This window comes from Macaca mulatta, chromosome 7 (assembly GCF_049350105.2).
Source record: "Macaca mulatta isolate MMU2019108-1 chromosome 7, T2T-MMU8v2.0, whole genome shotgun sequence".
Taxonomy (NCBI): Eukaryota; Metazoa; Chordata; class Mammalia; order Primates; family Cercopithecidae; genus Macaca; species Macaca mulatta.
Window position 1 is genome coordinate 169620763 of NC_133412.1, and position 23782 is coordinate 169644544.

At 35.7% G+C, this 23782-nt stretch overlaps 1 protein-coding gene and 1 pseudogene across 2 annotated transcripts in view; both read right to left on the minus strand.

Annotated features, from left to right (window-relative positions):
* The window catches only part of ATG2B (autophagy related 2B), an 84176-nt gene that overhangs the window by 33525 nt on the left and 26869 nt on the right, over window positions 1-23782 (minus strand). Inside the window, exons 7-23 of one of the 2 annotated variants that reach the window (XM_015144460.3) lie at window positions 21186-21282; window positions 20468-20653; window positions 19292-19443; window positions 19095-19200; window positions 18103-18364; window positions 16001-16151; window positions 15183-15275; window positions 14854-15042; window positions 12146-12419; window positions 10400-10502; window positions 9035-9230; window positions 8594-8736; window positions 4141-4298; window positions 3585-3757; window positions 2669-2819; window positions 1521-1720; window positions 971-1051 (exon numbers count right to left, since the gene is read on the minus strand). In XM_015144460.3, coding sequence (XP_014999946.1) covers window positions 971-1051; window positions 1521-1720; window positions 2669-2819; window positions 3585-3757; window positions 4141-4298; window positions 8594-8736; window positions 9035-9230; window positions 10400-10502; window positions 12146-12419; window positions 14854-15042; window positions 15183-15275; window positions 16001-16151; window positions 18103-18364; window positions 19095-19200; window positions 19292-19443; window positions 20468-20653; window positions 21186-21282 — 2715 coding nt within the window. Of the gene's footprint in view, window positions 1-970; window positions 1052-1520; window positions 1721-2668; window positions 2820-3584; window positions 3758-4140; window positions 4299-8593; window positions 8737-9034; window positions 9231-10399; window positions 10503-12145; window positions 12420-14853; window positions 15043-15182; window positions 15276-16000; window positions 16152-18102; window positions 18365-19094; window positions 19201-19291; window positions 19447-20467; window positions 20654-21185; window positions 21283-23782 lie in introns of both variants that reach the window. The other variant, XM_001101467.5, reaches the window with a different exon arrangement.
* On the minus strand, window positions 10195-10291 carry LOC114680064 (small nucleolar RNA U13; annotated as a pseudogene).

Below are 23782 nucleotides of genomic sequence, written 5' to 3' on the forward strand. Positions count from 1 at the left end.
TGCTTTCATGAGAAAAGCATTTTGAAAACATTCAAGTTTTTAAATAATGTATTATTTTCCCAGCATAATTGAGAAGTTCCCCTTTACAAGAAACATGAGAAGCAATCACAGTGCACTAGTTTTCATTCTCACATAAGGAAAAGCTAACTTCTTCCTCAAAGTCTCCTCTGAAAAATAACCAATTGTATTTTATTACCATAAAATGTTGTTCAACTGGAAATTAATGAGAGAAGTACTGATAAAATGCTTTAAAGCAACATCATATTATTGGCCTAGGGAATTATATGGAAATATTGCACTTAAAGAACTTCTGATTACAAACGCAATTCAAGACACCATTCACCGCTCCTCTATGCCAGGTGTTCTACAAGTCCTGGGATACAGAGTCCCTTCCCTTCCTTTAATGACATAAAAGATAACTCTGTCATTGAGAGGTTTTGAGGACCACACTTTAAGGTAAAAAATCAATTACATTCTGAGGTGATAATACTGTTTTGTTTTGCTTTGCTTTGCTTTTATTTTTTTTTTTTTGAGACAGAGTTTCACTCTTTCACCCAGATTGGAGTGCAGCAGTGGGATCTCAGCTCACCGCACGCACCCTCTGCCTCCTGGGTTCAAGCAATTCTCCTGCCTCAGCCTCCCCAGTAGCTGGGATTACAGGTGTGTGCCGCCATGCCCAGCTAATTTTTGTATTTTTAGTAGAGACAGGGTTGACCAAGCTGGTCTCGAACTATTGACCTCAGGTGATCTGCCTGCCTTAGCCTCCCAAAGTGCTGGGATTACAGGCATGAGTCACAGTGCCCGGCCAATACTGTTCTATTTCTTAACCTAAAAGGTGGTGACACAGTAGTATTCACTTCATGATAATTCACCGAGCTGAACATTTATGACTTACAAACTTTTCAGTATGTGTATTAGATGTCAATACAAATTTTTAAATAAATTGATACATACATAATAGCTCTCTTACCTGCTCATGCCAGCTAAGCCCAGAAGGAAGCATTCTATGCTGGAGTGTGGCTCCTTTCAGTCCTACGGCAATGAGAAATTCCTATACAGAACAATACAAAGAATGACATTTACCACCATGTAATCCTGTAACTCAAAAGTTTCTCCAAGAAAATAAATATGTTGCCTTTTATGCAATTTTTTTTTTTTTTTTTTTTTTTTTGAGACGGAGTCTCGCTCTGTAGCCCAGGCTGGAGTGCAGTGGCCGGATCTCAGCTCACTGCAAGCTCCGCCTCCCGGGTTCACGCCATTCTCCGGCCTCAGCCTCCCGAGTAGCTGGGACTACACGCGCTGCCACCTCGCCCGGCTATTTTTTGTATTTCTTAGTAGAGACGGGGTTTCACCGTGTTAGCCAGGATGGTCTCGATCTCCTGACCTCGTGATCCGCCCATCTCGGCCTCCCAAAGTGCTGGGATTATAGGCTTGAGCCACCGCGCCCGGCCTACAATTATTTTTAACTAGAATCAAATCAACAGCAAGTACTTAATGGCATAAAAGTACAAAACACAAACCTTTGTATTGGACTCTGATTTATCAGACAGTATTTTAACGGCAACAGACAGCATATTCAAACTGTCTCCTCCAACTCCATCTGAAGAAGTTCTACTGAGGCCATCTTCTTCAGAGGAATAAATAGTAGGTTCCAACCAGTGTGGGCGGGTTGAGCTGGGCAGTCGTGTTTCTGTCGGGAGAATCACTCCATCCACTATGCCTAGAGATCCACATTGAGGTAAAAACAGTAACAAAATGATACTTGAAATTAGCTAATCAACTTACATGACTCAAAACAAAACTCCACATACTTCCACTGAATATAACTTAAGGAGGCATGATGACAAAAACCAGCATGGCATTAATAATCCACTACTCTTTGCTAATGTTAGTATGACTGACAGTGCACAGCTTAAAGAAACAAAAAATTCTGAAATGCTAGGAAAATTAAATAGAAAACTATCACAAACATTTCATGTCTATGAAACAAGGTAAACTCAGGTAACTGCTCAAAAAATGGTAAGTTCTATATCTGGAACCAAAAGGAAATATTCCTTAAGGGAGAATAAAGAACATAAAATCTCATCGATTGATGAACGGACACATAAGATCTGATCTATCTTTACAGTGGAATATTATTTGGCAATAAAAAGGAATGAAGTATGGATACAACTTGGACGAACCTTGAAAGTGTGTCAAATGAAAGAAGCCAGTCAAAAAGGCCAAATATTGTATGATTCTATTTATAAGAAACTTCTGAATATGCAAATTCATAGAAATAGAGTATAGATTAGTGTGTTTATAGGAAGGAGAGAGTGGAAGAGGTGAAAGGTTATCACTAAAGTGTATGAAATTTCTTCATGGGGTAATAAACATGTTTTAAAATTGACTCCGGTGATGGTTGCACAACTCTTGTGAAATACTAAAAACCATTGAAAGGTATATTTTAAATGAGTATGGTGTGTGAATTATATCTCAACAAAGCTATTGCAAAAAAAGAACCTGAAGTTGACTTCTAATTTGTAAATATTACTTTGACAGCAGAATCAGAACCCTGCAGAGAAAATAATTTCTAATACCAAAGTTCTGTTCTCAATAGATTTTCTTTGTTAAACAAGAAATTTAAACATGTCGAAAGAGAAGAAACCAAGACACATGTTTGTCCTACCTTTGTGGTATAGACTGAAACTGCTAGAATGAAGGCAAACGTAGTGCTTGTCATCAAAACCTTCATATTTTGTCACGCAAAATAATGAACCACTATTGAACTCTAACCAGAATTCACCATGCTTGTTTTCCAACAGATCTCCATTATCTTGCTAGTAAAAAGATCAGAAATACACATAAGTTATTATTTAAATGCAGAAAAGTAAGCATGTCCCTTGAGATGCTCTTTGTTGATTCAGATTAGGAAAATCTCCCATATTGCAGCAAAGCAATCTAATCCTTGAACCATTCAATATCACGGTAAAAAATAAAACTGGATAACTTAAATGCTATGTGGAACCTCTTCTATCAGATGAATCTCTGTACTTTGTTGTCACCCCAGAAGCAGAATTAGCACCTGTTTTCCAAAGGGAGAGCCACACAAAGTTTGATCTGCAACAAAAGCTAAATCCCCAAAGTTGCTGTCATCATGGTTTGCCCCAGAACACTGGTCTTCATCAGTCCCTGAAACAACCTCAAAATATCAAATACTGGCCGGGCGCGCTGGCTCACGCCTGTAATCCCAGCACTTCGGGAGGCCGAGACAGGTGGATCACGAGGTCAGGAGATAGAGACCATCCTGGCTAACACGGTGAAACCCCGTCTCTACTAAAAATACAAAAATCAGCTGGGTGCGGTGGCAGGCGCCTGTAGTCTCAGCTACATGGGAGGCTGAGGCAGGAGAATGGCGTGAACCCAGGAGGCAGAGCTTGCAGTGAGTGGAGATCGTGCCACTGCACTCCAGCCTGAGCGACAGAGCGAGACTCCGTCTCAAAAATAAAAAAAAATCAAATACTTCAATCACTGGATATGTATCCTAGTAGATTTATTTAAAATAAGATACATTTGAAAAACCACTTTGGATTTGTAAACCTCACCTTCACATCTGTGAACACTGCCATTAATCCATGATTAATATTCAGAAGAACTGAGAGAAAACTCTGAGAGTTCTTGTTCTGAGAGTCTAATTTTTTTTTCCTGCGAGAACGATAGTTGGGATCAACAGTGGAAAAATACTGCAAAGTCTCCTCCTCAGATCCACTCTCCTCATCTATGAGAAATAAACATACAATTACACAGTTCTGATAGCTTATTAAAACAACAACTTAAAAATGATCACGAAAATATTTTATATTTATAACCTGCTTAGTTTTACAAAGAATATGGTGTGAACATAGAAATATATTTTGTTTTTCTCTTTAGCGTTGAACTTCAATGTGCACACTATCATTCTAAAGAAAACATATTTAAGTGATAATGATATGCTCAATATACAAATAGAAAACAGGAAATATTCTTATACATTACTAAAAGAAATTACAAAATACAGTTACAATGAAAAATAAAGATTTTTAAATCCACAATTGAAAGGTTAGTACTTTGTTAACTGATAAACTAGGTATTTTAAATCAAAACAAATTAAAAATATATTACCATAGTGAACTGCAGATTTAAATGGACTAAAACTATCTTTGTTGAAAGTATTAATGAGCTGACTGGCTACTGAAAGCCCAATGCCATAGGAAATATTCTCGAACGTCTCCACTGGTGAAGGAGCTGTTGGTTCCCACAGCAGCAAGTCATTAAAGATCCTATAAAGACAAAAGTTGAAAAATAAGTACATAACTCCTAGTTCAACAGAAGACAAACTAAAAAAAAAAAAATCCTTTCAAAAGATCACATGAACAATAACTTTTTAAATGGCAAAATGGAAATTAGATCCTACAAGAATTTGGAAAAACAACAAAAATAACAACTGCATTATTTCAATGAAAAAATAACCTATATGGCTATAATGCAGGGCAGTGACAAAAGAATCTGCACAATTAGATACCTAACTAGATACTTGCCTAATTTTACCTGTGTTATATACATCAAATTACAAATTCATATTATACTTCAAAATATACCTTAGAGACAGAAGCTCATGAAAAATAAAAACCCACAAAGAACAAAAAAGGAAGACAGCTCACCTATATGAGAGCGCTTTGTAAACTGGAACTGATCCCGCATCATCTCATTGACCCTCCCCTCAGTCCTGTGGGGCGTCCAGGGCAGAATCATTATTCTCACTTTACACTTGAAGAAACTGTCTCATAAAGGTTATGTGACCTTCCCAAGGTTACATGGCTAATTAGTGGAAAAATGGGGATGAGAGTCCAGATTATGTTGATTACATCCAGCTCCCAATTCAGTTCTTTTTTTAAGGCAAGTATTTACCTGTGGGATCAATTCAGTTCTTTCCCTAGAGATACCTGCTTTTTCTCTCATCAACAACAGAAAGCACAGCTTCACTGGGAAGACTTCAAGAGATGAAGAATGCATATGGAGCACAAAATAAGGAGAGAAAAACCCTTATGACTAGTGAGACTAGCCCCATCAACACTGGCAACCAATGGGAAGGCATATATCATACCTAGGCTGTCACCACATCCTACTTTTACAAGGAACTACCTGTCACTGCTCAGATGGCCCTCTGTCCTAGCCTCCTTCCCTCATCCTTCCCTGTCCTAGCCTCCTTCCCTCATCCATCCTCAAAGCTTTCAAGAAAACTCAAACTTCACCGTGTCTTCTAGGAAGCCCATTGTAAGATCTGGACCCACAGCACATCCTTCACACAGACCCACTTAAATCACAGCACCTACAGCACCCTGCTGAATTTCCTCGTTTCCCCTTTCCAGACTGCAAGCCACCCAAGAGAGGGACTTGTGTCGATCATCTCTACATGCACCTAGCACAGTGGCTGTCACGTAACAGGCACAGACAGTTGGTGAGGACAGTGCGTGACTCACATGAAAGTGCTGCCAAAACCCAGACTCATCGTAAAGCCTGGTGTGAATACCAGTCAAGGCACCACGTGGGGGGTAGCCCTGCCCCCTTCTGTGAGAAGCCACTGCCAGGCCAATTCCTGAGCTTCTGAAGTCCTACTAGAAGGTGTACACCAGGACTAAGGATTGCGACTCTCAGGAGATTATAATCCACCCACTTATTATTTTCTCTTTATTTATATTTTTGTCTAAACACAGTCCTGATACCATTAGTAATATCAAATATTGGATGGTGCTTGTAATATCAAGAAATATCAAGAAACAAAACAATGCTTAAATATCAAGAAACAAATCACCATGACTCTGTGTCTATGAGGCTGAAACAAAATAGATGCTCAATACATATTTAATGAAAGCAATGAGAATTCTTTTTTACATTCTATTTTAAACAATTTTTGACACAGAAAAAATTCTCCTGTACCTAAAACCATATTGCTAAAAAGAGCCTGTTGACCAAGGCACTAAAGGAGTAAACCAACATTTTAAATATATAAAGGCAAAGTTGGTTATAACTCCTGCTCAGAAAAAATAAATAAATAAAAGGACAGTGTTGACATATTTAGTAAAACTTGAATGGGGTATGAGGATCTTATAGTAGTATGTATCCAGTTTAGCTTCCTGCTTCTGAGAGCTGAATTGCCAGTTAACGTAGAATGTCCAAGTATGTGGGAAATACGCATTCAAGTACTAAACATTGAAGGGACTCAGGTCAGCCACTTACTCTCAAATGGTTGGGGCACAGGGAGTTCTTTGTACTGTACTGCAAATCTTCTCTGAGAATGTTTGAAAATTGTTTAAACATATGAATTTGAAAATACAAAGCCGAATAACGGGCAAAGGATGCAAACCCTGAGGAAGTTAGATACAAGATTTATACGATCCCAGAGAGTAAGGGAGCGCTTCAGTATTTACGCAATTCCAGGGGCCTGAGAGACCAAAAAGTGGTTAGTGGAAGGTATTTAATAGAATAGAAACTCTCTTAAGCAATCCATTAAACCAACTACCCAGATTAACAGATACATACTCTAATACACGCTCTAATACATACTCCCTGACTTAAGCAGTCACCTACCCAGTTACTCCAAAGTGCCACAACAATGGAAGCCTTCAGTATGCTAACTGCCTGCTGCTGCTGGACGTCTCTCTAGCAGAGCTGAGAACCTTCCTATCAGTGGAGTTATATATTTTATATACTTGTCAAAGACTGTGTCTGGCGTCAAATCTGCTTGTATTTGTTAATATAAGTAAAGCTTAAATAAAAACTGCTGTTTTAGTTAATGCAGACGGTTAAAAAAAAAAAAGTCTTAAAAACCTACAAAGATTCTCCTCTCACGTATCTCTGAAAAAATTTTTTTCACTCCATTTTAAAGAAACTGGTACTAAAAACAGTAGACAATGCCTTCTGGCTACACTTTATGCAAAAAAAAAAAAAAAAAAAAGACAAAGTAGTCAGATGCCACATGCAGGATTTAAAAAAAGGAAAAAAAAAAAAAGACAACAGAGAATTCCAATCAGCGGCTCATACTCAAAGAAAAGGCCTTGTCCTGTATTTAGAAATGAAGTGGTAAATAAATATATATTTATAAAATGAATGTTTAAGGTATGTATTACTGTTCTCGATACCCTGATTTAATCGAAAGCAATCTGCTCAGTCAGTGCAGAATGACAAAAAAAAAATGGGTCAAGTCTTTTTGATCTCTGGGCTAGGCCCTGAAAGAGTCATTTCATTTCCCTCAATCTCAGCATTGCACATACATCAGCTCTTTGCAGACAGCCCTGAACTATGAAATAAAAGGAGGAGCCTAGAGATCAGTCATTTCCAAACTGCAGATCATATATAAACAAACTCCAACATTTAAAAACAATTTGAAATCTCTCTAATGTGAATTTAATATAAATTAGGTGCTATTTATAATGTATACTATAAAACAAATATAAAAATACAAATTTTAAACGATTATTTTTTAAGTTAAATATAAGTGCGAACATTTTCTTCCTATACCCGAGCGGACTGTTCTCTGAATCTCATTTTCAAGATCACTGAAGTAATGTGAACCCTAGAAGAATCCTAGAACTTAATTTTCTGATTCTAAGAGCAAAAGTCATTGACACCCAGTGAGAAAACCCAGGGTTTATTACTAACATTTAAGGAATAAATACCGAGTGATATCTGATACCAAGTAATCCTACAGCAGAAACAACAGTCTGAAGTTTCTGAAGATTAATGGAAACTAGAATAACTTGTCTACATGTAGGAAGCTAGTGATGACAAACACTAAGGACTTCTTTTTCTAGAAACCTACATGACAATCTTTCAGGTATGCCACAGAGAAATCCCTTCAGTGGGTAGAAATTATAATAGACAACTACTAAGTGCTTATGAGATGCCATACACTGTTCTCAGAACTTTCCAAGTGTTGTATCATTTAATCCTCCAAACAACCCTTATAGGTGGGAGCCAGGATCATCTCCATTTTACAGACGAGAATGCTGAGTCTTATGGAGGCTAGGTAAACTGCGCAAGGCCTTCAGAGTCTATGACCTAGAATTCCATTTATATCAGAATATCTGCCTGGCATAAATATTGAGGGGTATCTAAATATAATAAATTTAAATTTTGTACATGTTCATAGAATTTTGAATTCCAACAAGGTATCTTTTTGACTGTTGAGGAAAAGATGCTTCTTGTACAATGACTGGGGTTCTGATTCTACTCCAGCATTGGCTAGCTGTATTAGTATCTCCTAACTCTTCATGTCACCGCATGTGAAGAAAAAAAATCATACTGGATCGGTAACTTGCAGTAAGCTGACAGAGGGCAATCAGCCAACCTCAGGGCTGAGGAAATAAATATCTCACACACCCAGCACCACGCTAGTTAGGAAACTCTGCTATGACAATAGAACATCATAACGGCAATAGTCACCACCAACACCACACAAAGTACACAGAGATGGCAAATAATATTCAGGCAAGGAAAGGAAAGGGGGAAGAGGAAAATCAGGGAGGCAATTAGAAAGTCTGATTCCCAAGATTCAACTAAATGGGTATAAACTCACCTATTATAAAGCTTCTCATAAAAGCTCTTATTAGGTAGTGTTACATAAATATTTGGTAACGTAAGTTCCAGCACATAGTGAGAATTGCTGATTGCTTTATCCTGAAATTCTGTCATTTCTACAGGGTCTCCTGGCATCACCATCTAAAACATAATAGTTTAGTGCAAAAAAAAGCATCAAATAACCATTTTATGTTTAAAATAGTAGTAGCATCTTCTTAGCCTATCCATAGGACTTGGTATGTGAGAAATAAATAAGCATGAAACATTTAACTGGAGAAAATATACACCAAGAAAAAACAGATATTATTTAATTTTGAAGTTTAAGACCTAGCAAAAACAGTACAAAGAGCATTTTTTTAAATAAAAAATTAAAAGCATTGCTCTATGACAGAGAATAATAATATTATTCCTTTGTAGCTTGCTCACACTTTTATCTTACCTGTTCATTTTCAAACATTACTCTACGAGAAGAAAAAGGAGATGGTGCTGGTCTTCTTAGATCACAAACATCTTTCAAGGAATGAGCAGCTCCTTCCTCTTCCTCCTGGTAGGGACCATCATTCTCCTCTTCTTCTTCAGCTGCAATTCTCTCCAAAATGGAATGCATGGCTGGTGGATTTATTTTCAGTACAATTCTGATATCAAAGACAATTTTAAAAAGACCAAGATCTAAGTGTATACAGCAAAACTTTAACTTTTGTGAAAATTAATACAAACACCACTGGTTAAATCTTAATGATAGAATTAAACTTCTCTACGAAGTCTAATTATGTCTAAGGTAACCCACTTATGAACATGTTGTAAACTTGAAAGTGTGGAACTGAAACAAGTAAGTAACAGAAAGACATCAACATTTTATACTTGGCTAACTGAAGGTCTGACCTTTCGGGGGCAAAAAGGTTATTTTTAAATTTCATTAAAAGTCAGCAAATTTTACCTAAGGATTCTAGTTATCATTAACCCAAATCCTCTCACATATAGTTTGTTCCGCTATAATAAAATACTTGTCTACCTAAGAAACCTCATGTTATATCAATATTACATTATATCAGTTGTTCAAAGGGAAAAGGGAGAAACTGATTAGGAAACAGTTTCAAAACTCTAACAACAAAGTTACCTTTTCCTCTAGGAATTTCAATAATAAACGGCTGGTGCTGTTTTGTAGCCACAAAACCTAAAGACGACTGAGTTAACGCAGCCTGTGACTACAAAAACTAAAGAGCTTTTTACTCCAGAGTAATCCCTTTCCTTTCCTAAGCTTCTACAGAACATCTCTAGCACAGACTTTTCATTCTCCTTTGATGACCATATCCACCCATTGTTATAAGGAGGCATGGAACCCTCAAAGAGAATAGCTGTGCTGCAACTATAACTCTTATTCCCTAGGTAGTGGTGCTATTTGGTTCGTAAATGATCACGGGCTTTTGTCCGAATTGATATATATCCCAATGTAAATCGTGCTTCTGAATTACTTAACAGAAGTAGATCCAATTCTTGTGAAACTTGTGCTCTAAACTCATGCTAATTACCAGGTGTGTATGAGCAACACCTATCCTAAGAATCTGATCAGCCTAACAGACAGTGGAGAGGAGTAAAGCAAGGCAGGCAGAAAAATGACACAACAAGGTTTGAAGGTGACACATCTCACACATTCCTGTGAACACCCCATCATCACACTTATGAACCACAAAAGAGTCAAGGATGGACATGTTTAGCTTATATTTAATAGCCAAAATGTTGGTTTAAAAGAATATTTTATTGTTAAAAGGAAAATCCTATTAAACCTATGTGCTTGCTTACTCACCGTGGCCAGTCAAAGTCATCTGACGATGTTGTATCTCCATCTACTCCACTAGACACATGGAAAAACTTAATAGATGGATCTCCTTTCTCTTCCTGGAATGATCCTGAGAAAACAAGACTGATTTACTGAAATGCGCTTCTTCTCAAGTACTAAAAGAAGAGATGGAGGAGCAAAGATCCTCTCAATCAGGAACATAATGCAACCTTAAGTACTACAGCATTTTGCAATCCTTCTGGTTTCATGTGCACATGCGGTAGACAAAATGAGCCAATAAAGTAAAGATTCTGTGTTCAAACTCAAATTCTTAAGTACCAATGTATACTGCATAAAGTGCATAATGACACAGTAAATACAGCAAGCACTTACCACTTACTAAGTGCTATTAGTGATTATTTCTTCTTAAAGTCTATATAATCTACCACTAGAAAAATAACTACATTTCTTAAATATGTATTTTGTACGAAACACTGTAAGAAATACCTCTGTTCAAAATAATTCTATATGGGCTGGGCATGGTGGCTCACATCTGTAATCCCAGTATTTGGGAGGCTGAGGTGGGCAGATCACCTGAGGTCAGGAGTTAAGGGACCAGCCTGGCTAACATGGCAAAACCCTTTCTCTACTAAAAATACAAAAATTAGCTGGGTGTGGTGGCGTCCAACTGAGGCACAAGAATTGCTTGAACCCAGGAGATGGAGACTGCAGTGAGCCAAGATCACGCCACTGCACTCCAGCCTGGGCAACAAAGCAAGACTCTGAAAAACAAAAACAACAACAACAACAACAAAAAATTTTATACATGTTTTTTCAATCCATTTTACAAATGAAAAATGGCTTTCCTCCAGAATAATGAGTTTCTCACCACTGGAAATAAGGGATGATCCCACAACACCTGAAGGCCCTTTCATGAAGTCATAATTGACAAAAGTTCATTTTAAATATCTCTTAAGATCTCTAAAACCAAGAGAGAAGGGGAACTTGTGCAAACTATTCTCATGGCGGGGTGGGAGTATGGCTGCAGAGAGAGGGTGTCGTGGCAGAGGCAGGTGGTCTAGGAACCACAGGATAAAAGGTTTTCCAGGTCTTCATAGACTTGGTTCACTTTAAAGTTTTTATAAATTCCCTTCATTAACTGACAAAAACAAAGTAATACAGAAAAAATCAAAACAAGTTTTACAAATAAAAGTCACTAGCAATTAGTATAATGGTTGAAAGCTCAAGCTCAAGCACTGTCAGACTTGGGTTCAAATCTTGATTCTGCCATTGACTACAACATGATCTTGGTAGATACTTGCTTCTAAGTCCACAGACTGTCTCATCTATTAAATTATAAAAATAACTGGAAAAATAAACATATGGTGATTACGATGACTAAAAAAAAACAAGACAATGTGTATCAAGTGCTTAGCATAATATCTAACATACAGTGACACTCAACAAGTTCTGTTATCAGTCCTACAATAAATAAATGAGAGGTGATAATAAAAATGTAGGCTAAAGTACTATATTCTCCTGCAGTAAACAGGAATTTTAACAAAGTGAATGAATCATCATCCTTAGTTTTTTAAAAATTACCTATATCATATATTTGTATACAATACTAGAAAGACATTGTTGCTCTTGATTTAACATAATGTGCTTTAATTTTACTATATTTTGGGGCTGTCAGATACTTTTGTGATGTAAGTTTCAGTAGCAGTTGTTTGTTATCTAGTATGGTTCTTTTACAGACACATTCAATCTTACCAATTAGTTCTCTAAAGGTAAGTTCCAATTTAATTTGTTCTGGGGTTGATCCTCCTATAAATTCAGTCTTAAATTCTAGATCTGTGAAGGCTAAATAAAGGATCTCCTTCTGAAGTGACTTCTTAAACCATGGTCCCCTTTCTTGATCGGATCGAAGATCAGGTATTGGGAAGCGAACAGAAAGGTTTAATGCTGGTGTGGCAACTTGCACTGATATTCGACAATTTGCAGGACTATGTGAATCATCTAAAAACACTTCAGTGAAAGCCTTGTGCTAAAACACAAAACATCAAAAATAAGCCAAAATATTAAATTAAGTACATGAACATAAATGACACAGTATTCAACATTACAATATATATAATCACTATCTCCCCATTTGGTATAATGCATTAAAAGTCAATTCAAATTAACCACTACCATATTAATTTAGTGTAAAAACAAATTTATAATGCAACAACTATTGGCAAAAGTGAAAACTACTGGCAAAAGTTAAACTCTGAAATAAAAAATCAAATTAAAAACTGAGCCAAAGTGAAGACAAAGGCACTACAGATTAATATTTATCTTACTATAAATTTATAAATACTGTGTAAATTAGCCTACCAACAAATTCAATATTGTTAAAATCACTATAGTGTCCAACATTCAGTTTGAAAGACTTTTCTACCAATATAAGACTTTAAAGACTCAATGTGAAATCAGATGAATTATGCCAAATACAATCTCTGACTCAACTTTGTACTTCTAAGATAAAACCCAGAGGCTGGCATGTCACAGGTTCTAAATAAATATTCACTAAATGATGCACCCTGAGCTCCTATCCAATCCAAGGGCATGAGCTCATCAAATGGCTCTATGAGACCAAGATATATGCACCATTTACCCAAAGCCACCTTACAATAGAAGGGTCAAAGAACATGCCATTCAAAAAGAAATCTATTTCTATTTTTTCTCTAAAATATATTGAAACTTAAAAAGCTTTATTCCACTCTAGCTTGTAATACTCCTCAGTTTCTTCAATCCATTTCTAACCTCCATGATTAGAAAATTCCCTTCATATGCTAGACATACAAATCTTGTGTGTGTTTGTTTTCTTTAAAACAGGTCTTGCTGTATCACCCAGCTGGTCTCAAACTCCTGGGCTCAAGCAATCCTCCTGCCTCAGCCTCCTGAGTTGCTGGGACTATGGGTGCAAGCCACCACACCCATCTAGACTTGGATTTTTAACAAATCTATTCTAACTCTTCCCCACTTGATTTGATAATATTAACCACCACTCTCAGGCAAAAATAACCCAACAGATTAAACCATCATCCGATTGCATATATAGTTAACAGCTAATACAGAGACTACTCCACAGAAACTAAAATAACTAGCAATTGATAACAGTAACAAATAAAGAATGCCCAGCCTGAGCAACATAGGGAGACAAAAAACAAAAACTTAACTGGGTGGCACATGCATGTAGCCCCAACTATTTGGGGGGCTGAGGTAGAAGGATCGCTTAAGCCAAGGGGGTCAAGGCTGAAGTGAGCCGATACCATACCACAGCACTGCAGCCTGGGCAACAGATTTTTGTCACAATAATAATAATAATAATAAAGAATGCTAATTTGATGTGAATACTCAATACTAAGAGAAAAGCAAAGAAGTAGAAAAATAAAATATCTTTTTCATTTTCTTTTTAACAAAGGTTGTCTCCATCTGATCCTGGTCCTCTGGCCCCAAAATTCCTAATAGACTTCTTGCAAACCTGACTGACTTAATTTGCTGAGAAAAGACCCCAGGCACCAGATCCAAGTAAAAGTGATATAATGTGATGTTCAATAGATTATTTTCTAAAGTATATCCCATATTGTTTGGGCTACATGTTTTAGGTAGTTCAAGTCATTTATCAAATATATAAATAGATAAAATTTTATGAAGACGTTATAATCACAGCTTATAAAAATTCAGATAGACATGGAAAAGTAACGAAAACCTAATTCCACTGTAACATAAGCAATGCTACTGACTGGCATATTTCCAGGCATTCTTTTTCTATACATCAATTTTATTTACACAGGTGTGACAAGTTTACATAAAGCAATATATTCTACTTTTTCATTTAATCCTTCTTGATGAGCCTTCTTCATGTTGCTATACCATCTTCATAACCATCATTTTATTTCTTTTTTTTTTTTTTTTTTTTTTTTTGAGACAGAGTCTCACTCTGTCACCCAGGCTGAAGCACAGTGATGTGATCTCACTGCAACCTCCGCCTCCTGGGTTCAAGCTATTCTCATGCCTCAGCCTCCTGAGTAGTTGAGATTACAGATGGGTGCCATCATGCCCGGCTAATTTTTGTATTTTTAGTAGAGACAGAGTTTCGCCATGTTGGCCAGGCTGGTCTCAAACTGGCCTCAAGTGATCCTCCCACCTCAGCCTCCCAAAGTGTTGGGATTACAGGCGTGAGCCGCCACACCCGGCCATAACCATCATTTTAAATGACCACATGACATTTCATTCAGTGTATATCAAAACTTATTTAGCTAGTCTACTATCAAGACATAACAGATGTCTCCTTTTTTTATTATTACAAATAATGCTGTTTTAACAATATATACTGTTTAATCTATTAAAAATACTTAAGTTCAGAAATTATCTCAATAACCCTATTAGCTAACCATAATTATGATTAGTATTTGCAGCTTTTGAATACTTACCAGACTAATATGCTTATTATATGAAGTATACATGTGGGATGCCATCATCTCTACTGTGGCAAGTTTCTGTGGTTGAAGCAAGGAATTTAACCTGTCCACAATACTGATATCCAGCTCACAACACACTGGATTTAATTTAATTTGCAATTCTGCCCTCTGAGGAACTGAACTAAGTCTTGCTTGATTACCCTTTAAAAAAAAAAAAAAAAAAAAGGGCATTAATCCAATCACTAAAAACTACTATAAAATTGGGTTAAAATCTTTAATTGTGACAAAATATATATCAGATGAAAATTTACAGGTGGCAACTATAGAAAAAGATCTCTTACCTGGGGCCCTCTATTCTCAGAATGCTTATAATGAAGCTGAAGACACACAGGGGAATGGGAACCAGTTTCTTCTTTGGAATGGAACGTTAAAAGCTTAAAAGCAAAGACGAAGATAAATTAAAGGTAAGATTAACCTACAATTAATCACATGAATTTACAGAGGTGCCCATATAATAGTGAGAAAGGCTTTTTGAAGTCAGAAATCTGGTTTTAAGTTTCATTTTTGTCACTTATTAGCAATGTGAACCTTAGACAAGTTAGTTAACTCCTGTGATATCTCATGGTAAAATGTAAGCGAGGATTCAAATAAATTCATTTCCAACAAAGTGTTGTTGAAATAAAACAGTATAGCGTCAAAGTAACAGCAATGAATGTAACTTTGACAGTTTTCTAAAGTTTCTTTAGGTCACACTTTTACATTAGGGAAAATATCAGAATAATGGTAAATGAACACAAAACATTTAACTTGTCTTGAACAGTGCTTAGCACACAGCAGACATTCAATAACTATTTGTTCAATAATCAAATTCTTCTGAAATGAAGAGTGCTTTGAACATGAGTGAAATGAAGTCATTTCTCTCATAACCCACCTGTCACTCCTAAACAAGTCAACTCTAAAATTCTAACAGATCCTTATAACGATGCTGAGTGACATTCTTAAAAATGTTTCAATAGAACACAAACACAAAAAGAAAATGACAATATTCCTCCTATATGACTTTCTATACATTTTTAAAGAAAATCACTGACTCATACAATTATTAAAAAGCAAGATAGATTTAAAAAATAATCTTAAAGAAAAAGTATTCAACATTTACCTCTGTATAGTGAGGAGGAACAGAATGAAAATCAGTTGGAAATAGGCACTCCAAAAATTCCATTTGCCCAATGGACATATCAGTACTAAAATATCGGGAAGCTGATCTTTGTCTTTGTTCATAGGATACTTTAATGCCAGTACCTATAAATCTATTATAAAAAATGCACCATTTAAGATTATTCATATACTTCTAGATTAAACAATGTGCAAGTAGACAAAGAATAGAACAAAGTGTTAACATCTAACAATTATCCACCTAGTCTGACAAGTTCAAGTTGTTATCAATAATTAATACTCCTAAGGAAATTAACCAGAAAGATTGCTTCAAATTCCCCTTTCCTTAAGATAAAAAATCAGTTCTGTTGATTGAAGATTTTTCAGGATCTATTTATTTCTCAACACTGCCCTTCCTCTTCCACAATTAAAAATTTACATTGCAAAGATAAAATCTTTCAGATCTGTAAAATATATAAAATAGTTTCTTAAAGTTACCTAAAAACATCACGCAATATTTCAAAAACTTTAGTCAGTGAGGCCCAAATGAGGTCTACCTCTATTTTCTGTTGCTTTTGTTATATTTTCCTACTGGCAGATATTTGAAACCTTGTCAAAAATGGGGGGGGGAAAAAAAGTCCAGGCACACTGGCTCATGCCTGTAATCCCAGCACTTTAGGAGGCCAAGGTGGGCGGATCACCTAAGGTCAGGAGTTCGAGACCAGCCTGGCCAATATGGTGAAACCCTGTCTCTATTAAAAATACAAGAATTAGCTGGGGGTGGGTTGCATGCCTGCAGTCCCGCTACTTAGGAGGTTGAGGCACGAGAATCGCTTGAACCCAGGAGGCAGAGGTTGCAGTGAACTGAGACTACACCACTACACTCTAGCCTGGACAACAGGGCAAAAGACTGTCTCAAAAAAAAAAAAAAGAAAAAAAAAGAAGGGGTAGAAGAAAACAAAATGTTTTTACAGTTTGATTACAAATACTGTAATCCTAAACTGTAAAGTTTTTCTTGTATTAGGTGTAACACTACTTTTCATATCAATTTTCATACTTAAAAAAAGTTAAAAAGATTAAATAAAAGCCCAAAGTATTTTTTAAAAATACTAATATATATGATACGTTTAAACCACTGTATAAGACATCATTCAACAATTTATAGATCACCTTCACATTAAAATAAACAGAGTTTGCTCATTAACAATACTAAAGGCCAGGCGCGGCGGCTCACGCCTGTAATCCCAGCACTTTGGGAGGCCAAGGCAGGTGGATCACTTGAGGTCAGGAGTTCGAGATCAGCCTGGCCAACATGGTGAGTCTTAATAGAGATGGTAAAACCCTATCTCCACTAAAATACAAAAACTATCCAGCTACTCGGGAGGCTGAGCCAGCAGAATAGCTTGAACCTGACAGGCAGAAGTTGCAGTGAGCCAAGATTGTGCCACTGCACTCCAGCCTGGGCGATGGAGTGAGATTCTGTCTCAAAACAAAAAACAATAAAACAAACAAACAAAAAAAACTATATTACAAATTCAATTATCTCTTCATCTATTGACTCAATCCATGAAAGGATCACTCACTGGCTATTTGGATAGCTTTGATTTTTCTTAAGCAGAAGTTGAAACGTAGCATTCAAGTTCACTATCAGCCTTGGTAATGTTTCCCACCCTATGGCCAGTGGCATATGGATCAGTTCCAACAGTATTTTTTTATTTTTCATCACCATTGCCATCTCTGCTAATGCCAGTGATAATAAAAACTGTTTTCACAATTGCAATGGTGTCAGTAGGGATGATGGCAGAATGTGGTTAAAAAAAAGTTGACAAGAGCTGGGCAGGGTGCTAAAGAGATCACTTAGAAAACTCCTGTTATCTAGATCTGTTATTTCGCATGCCAAATAACCTGAAGGAAAGATTCTACAATAAACATCTTTGCAGCATTGCAAGAAAACTTCACTCATTCCATTCATTTACAAATAAAGTGTGAATTAGAAAAACAAATGCAGATAGGCAGATACAAAAGTCCACATGTGGTTCTTTTTCAAGGATCATTAGCACATGTGTGGAAGTTTAAAGGATTATTAACACATATGTGAGAGTTTACCTAAGGTGATCATGTGAGCAAGCTTCTGCAAACACTGCTCGGAAAGACTTAAAATCTTCTGTTGAAAACCTTGCTGGATCAATCTTTTCTATACAAGTAAAGAAAGCTACTGCCATAGGTGTCAATGGATTAAGGTTCAATGACGTTTCAGGTGGAGATAAAGGATCAATGTGAAGCACAGAGATTGAAAAAGTTCCCACAGCTAGTCTAAAAATAAGTTCAGGCCTGGATTCATCCACTGAAACAGATCTAGATGGGAGAGCTGAAATACAAGTATTAAAATTATATACATAAAATTTAACACATAAAACTATTATATCAAAATTATAAAACATATACTCATTTATTAGCTTTAAAAAAGATGACCATACAACAGTTTGAATGATATTAAACAATTAATGTAAGTAAAACCAACTGCTATCTTGCTGCATCTTATATCTAAGATTTTTGTACTGAAGTACAAGAGTACATGACAACAGTAAATGTACAAATCAAGCTTTTACATTAATAAAAACATACTGGAAAACTCAAGATTTTCCAGTATGCTCACCAAATTTTCCTTTAAGCCTTGGGTGTATATCAACTAAATTTGGCCAAATTTTCCTTTAAGCCTTGGGTGTATATCAATTAAATTTGGCAGAAAAGAAACCTGAGGTTCTCTTTCAAGGAAAATGTAAACAGTGAAACAAAAATCACATGATTGATTGAGGGTCCTAAACTGCAATAATAATATGAAACTTAACAGTGTAGTTTTAACTAAAAATATTTAAGTATTTAAATACACAAAGAATACAATAAATGAGCAATTATTCTAAAACACTTCACAGTGAATTGTTTAACAATGGTTCATTTTTGCTTTCTCAACTTTGTAAATGGCCAAGACCAGAAAAAAAAAAGAAAAAAGAAAAAAAAAAAAAGAAAGAAAAGCACCAGTAGAATGGCATTTTAAAAATTCCAGCAGAAACTAACAACAAATGTCTATTTTTACTTACATGTCTTCTGTAAAGATGTTGGGTGAACTAGGTTGGATGGAAATGTTGACCCTCTTACCGGCTGTTCTTTATGATGATCAAGGAACTCTCCCCAAGTGGGCTGAAGCTATAAAAGATTTTTTTAAAGCACATGAATGAAGTGTAGAATTTTAGAAGCAACTTTTCAAGACCAGAAGAAAAATTAAGTAATACTTTACCACAGTAGCACTTAATGGAGATCCTGCTGGGGTATTTGTATATGTACTAGTTAATGATAACTCAAGGTCCATGTTTGGGGGGTCCCCAAGGGGTGGAAGAGAAGAGAGACTATGAGACATGTCCATATCAGCCATGGAGAAGAATACTTCTTCTTCTAGAGAGAATTAAACTATGTCACTTGTATTGTAATCCCACCAATTCAAGTCTTTTAAGTAAGTTAATATACGTTAATACAATCCTCTTCCTTCAGATTATGTGAGATATAGCGATGTCCCAAATTTTATGTTACTTCCAGTGGAGTAATTTATTTGAATCCAAAATATTAATGGCATAGTAAAAACTCAATATAAATTAATGAAAAAGGAAGCTATCCCACTGATGAATATGTTTTCTTTTGTTTTAAATATATAAATGTAGTATTACTTGGTATATTTTTAATGTGATATGCCAGTTTAGGAATTAAAATCAGATTTTAAAATAGTATAAATATATCGCAACCTCTAGTTTCATCTGGATACAGTTACTTCTTTTACTCAGAGCCAAAAACATTAGTCGGAATTCCATTTACATTTCAGTTCCTTCTTTTGGGATTGTTTTACCCTCATGCAAATGAAGTTTATTATGGCCAAAATTTTTTTAGCAGGCTTTGATTTCTCATTTTGTCCAGCATTCCATACTTAAATTGATTCATATTATTTATGTTATTAGCACTTATACATTGTGAAACACCTATAAATGTAAAGTAAGCTGGGTAGAGATTATTATTTACATATAACTGATGGAAAGATCAAGAAAGGAAAGTTTCCTTATCAAACTTTAGTAGTTTAGTAGTTTCTTAATCTATAAATCATTACATGAGCACATAATAATTTGACAAAATATATAGCTACCTACTTTTTCACACAAATTTACATTTTTGTAAATTGGTTTTCCTTAGACTAAATCATTTACAAAACAAAACTATACAATCAAAATCAAAAAAATATACTAGAGCACCTATGTGCTGGTGCATTACTATAATGTTGTGATTAATTATGAAAAGTTGTGGATTTCTTACAATGTGGATATTTTTGTTCTTTCATTCCTAAACTTCTGTTCACAGCAGCCAAAATTAAGTGTGATTGTATCCATGATTATAATATATGATTCTGGTGTCAACTGTTTGAGTTGCTTACCACGGCTAGAAGGTGTACGAGCTGTTTCTGTCTCATAAAAGCTTTGCTCTGAAGATACACCCACAGAGAGGGAATCTTTTCTCAAATAATACCGGTTTAATTCCATCTGAATTCGATACTCGTCTTCCTGCTGCATGGGTCGATTTTTCCTATCTTTATTAGCTAACCCTATTTTGCTAGAATTTTCTACAAGCATACAAAAGGAAACCAAAACAGTAATTAAATTTGGAGTTAATTAAGCATTTCTTTCCCAAAACCCATTTATGGAACAACAATGGGACCTGAACACCACAGTGCAAAACTACTGCTATTTAATGAGTCAGAGCTCTAAGCAATAGCTTTAAGCAACTAGTCAGGAATCCCAAAATCTTATCTCTGATAGATAGAAGCCATTGAAAATATTTTAAAATGTGCACCACTTACTGTGTTCAAGAATTATACTTTCTTGGTTGTATGAAGTACTATCCCCAACCAAAGAACTCAGAACAATTTTAGAAAAGTTAAGAATGTGACACACATAATCTGAATGTGAATATGTTCCACGGTAACACAATTCAAAATACCCAATCAAATTTAACTACTTAAGATTCTTATTTGCGTCTTTCAATTCACATATCAAAAATAAGAGACTTTCCTACATGTACATACATTACATATTTTAAAGTTTTTTAAAATTTAAAAAAGTAACAAGTATATATAATAACAGAATTATACTTGCCTGGTCCAGCAATAGCCGCCAACATATCCAAAAGCAAGTGCACCTGTCTCGGTGACAGGAGTAGATGAATAGAGTCTATCTGTCCATCAACATCCAACTTAAGGGAAAAAAAAACAAAACAAAACTATTCAGGAGGAGTATTCTTTATAACACCTTATCACCATAAAGGTCAGTATATTTTAGTGAACTGAGATGAATACTGAGTCTTTAGTCTTGGAGTCCTTCATCTGAGATTCTCTCTACTAATTCACACCATCTAAATGAAAAGATTTAGAGGCCACCAAACTATTGTTCCAAAAGGAAAAATCCTCCTGAGAAATTCCATGCTGACAAGTCCAATGTTATACTTTTTGTCTCTTCAAGTCTTCTGAGTACTTAAAGTATTTGAGGAGGACTTAAGACATAGTCTCCAAGGATGAATATTAAGGTAGCAATAGTACAGTATTCGTTGACTTTCAAAAGACTAAAATCATAATCCTTAAAGTCTGATTCACATCAACAACAAATAAAGTTGGCTTTCTTAAGTACGCTATCAATCATACTCTAGCAGAGCACGTAAGGACCTTCTCCACCAACACTGTGCCCTCCCAGTACCTCCTGTGGTCCACAAAACCTGCTCTGCATGTAAGGGGAAGCCAGTACAGAAATGTGGATAGAAGATGGTGCTTATGTAGACTTCCTTTCTCTTTTCCAACTCTTTGCCCACTTTTCCATCTAGAAATAAAAGCTCCATCCCACTCTCCTGATGATTCCTGAATACTCTGACAAAAGCAATTACTCTATTGTCTATATCACATTCTAAAAAGCAGAATATCCTTGCCTTACTTTTCATTCGCCTCCTGTTAACACTGACTCCTATTATTTTTATGTCATTTGCAACTGAAAAATAATAGAATTAACAAAACACTCATATCTAGAAAATCACTTCTTCCCCAGGAGGAAAAGGGATTCCTTCTGATTCTAAAAAATAAATAAATAAATAAACTACATAATGATTGAGAAATTTCTATGACCTAAGAAGACATTACCCAGTAAAATTAATCATTATTATCACATTTTGTTTTTTAGCATTGGGGTACCATGCTAAGTGCTTTTATATACATTTCCTCTAATTCTCATTTCTGTTCCTGTTTTACAGGTGAAGAAATTAGCTGACAAAGATTCAGTGAATTGCACAAGGCCATGTAGCAGATCCAGACCTGGATTTTCAGCTAGGCTGACCTGGAGGGAAGGCCCTCACTCCTTCCAATGGCATGGCTCCCCTGTTCTGCCCACAGACAGCTTATTTTACAGGGCACCTTCCTGACTACTGACATCCCAAGCCATGAGCCAACCTAAGGCTGAGAGGAGAAAATGTGTTTCTAATTACATGCCAAATTTAAAAATTGTTTTATAATTTCACAATTGTTGTACTGAAAGCACAATCTCTGACTTTCATTAGAATGGACAATCAAGAGTTTCATTTCTAATTCATTGAAACTAAAATTTTCATAGAAATATTTCATTATTTGTACATTCTGAGTTCGGCATAAAAAGAACAAAGTACTTATTACTTTCTTTTGGAAACATAAAAGAACATAACTAAGAAATCTCAACTCAATGTAACATAGTAACTGAAACAAAACATCTCTAAATTCAATATGGGCAGTCTCCAATTTTCACACAAATGCATTCCTAAAAACATAGGCTAAAACCGAATATATGAAACACAGACTTACACACTACTCAAGGGAATACTATCCTGAGAACTTAAAAAAAAAAAATGAAATGTTTCATAATATTTCAAATCTGCAGTTGAAAGAGTTAAGTCTAACGTACATCAGAAACAGATTAAAGATCTGACGTTTTCAGCACCCCTAATTAATGCCATCCTTATCTACACTACATTTTATGAGATCTATGTTCCTCAATACTAAAATCCAGAATTTGTCTTTTTCCACTTAGCATCATTTGCATTAAATAAAAACAAGTTATACTCAAATATATAAGTCATTATACAAAAATTACTCTATAGGAAAAGATAGTACCTCTAAATATTAAATACTGGCTGGCACACAATGCCACTATGCAATTTTTCCAGATGTTCATTTGTCACCTAATATACAGAACTCTAAAAGTAACATATATTTATACATTCGTATAAATGCATACGTAATGTTTTATTATAAAAGACATTTGTACAAATCGACACGTGCAAAAGTTTGGGTTTACATAAATATAAAATTATACAAATATGGAGGACTATATATAATTAACCAAAACAGAACTAAAAAGTTATTATTATGCTTCCTCCTTCTTACAGACATGGCAAATGCATTCCCCAGAGACATAAGCATATTATTAGTATTAGTTTCCCAAGGATGTTATCACAGCAGAGGATTCCCTGTAGAGTTTACATAACCCTTTGACTATCTGTTCTGCTAACAATCCCAACATGTTACTTATAAAGGGCCTTATGATATTGTGAAAGGATTTTGCACCATCTGAAGAAGGACAGAGCAGTAAACAAAAGGGGCCTGAGTAATCAGTAATAGGTGTGTCTTCACTCTACTTTCCTCCTCCTCCAACTCTAGTCAGAGGTTCCAATCCAAGGAGGG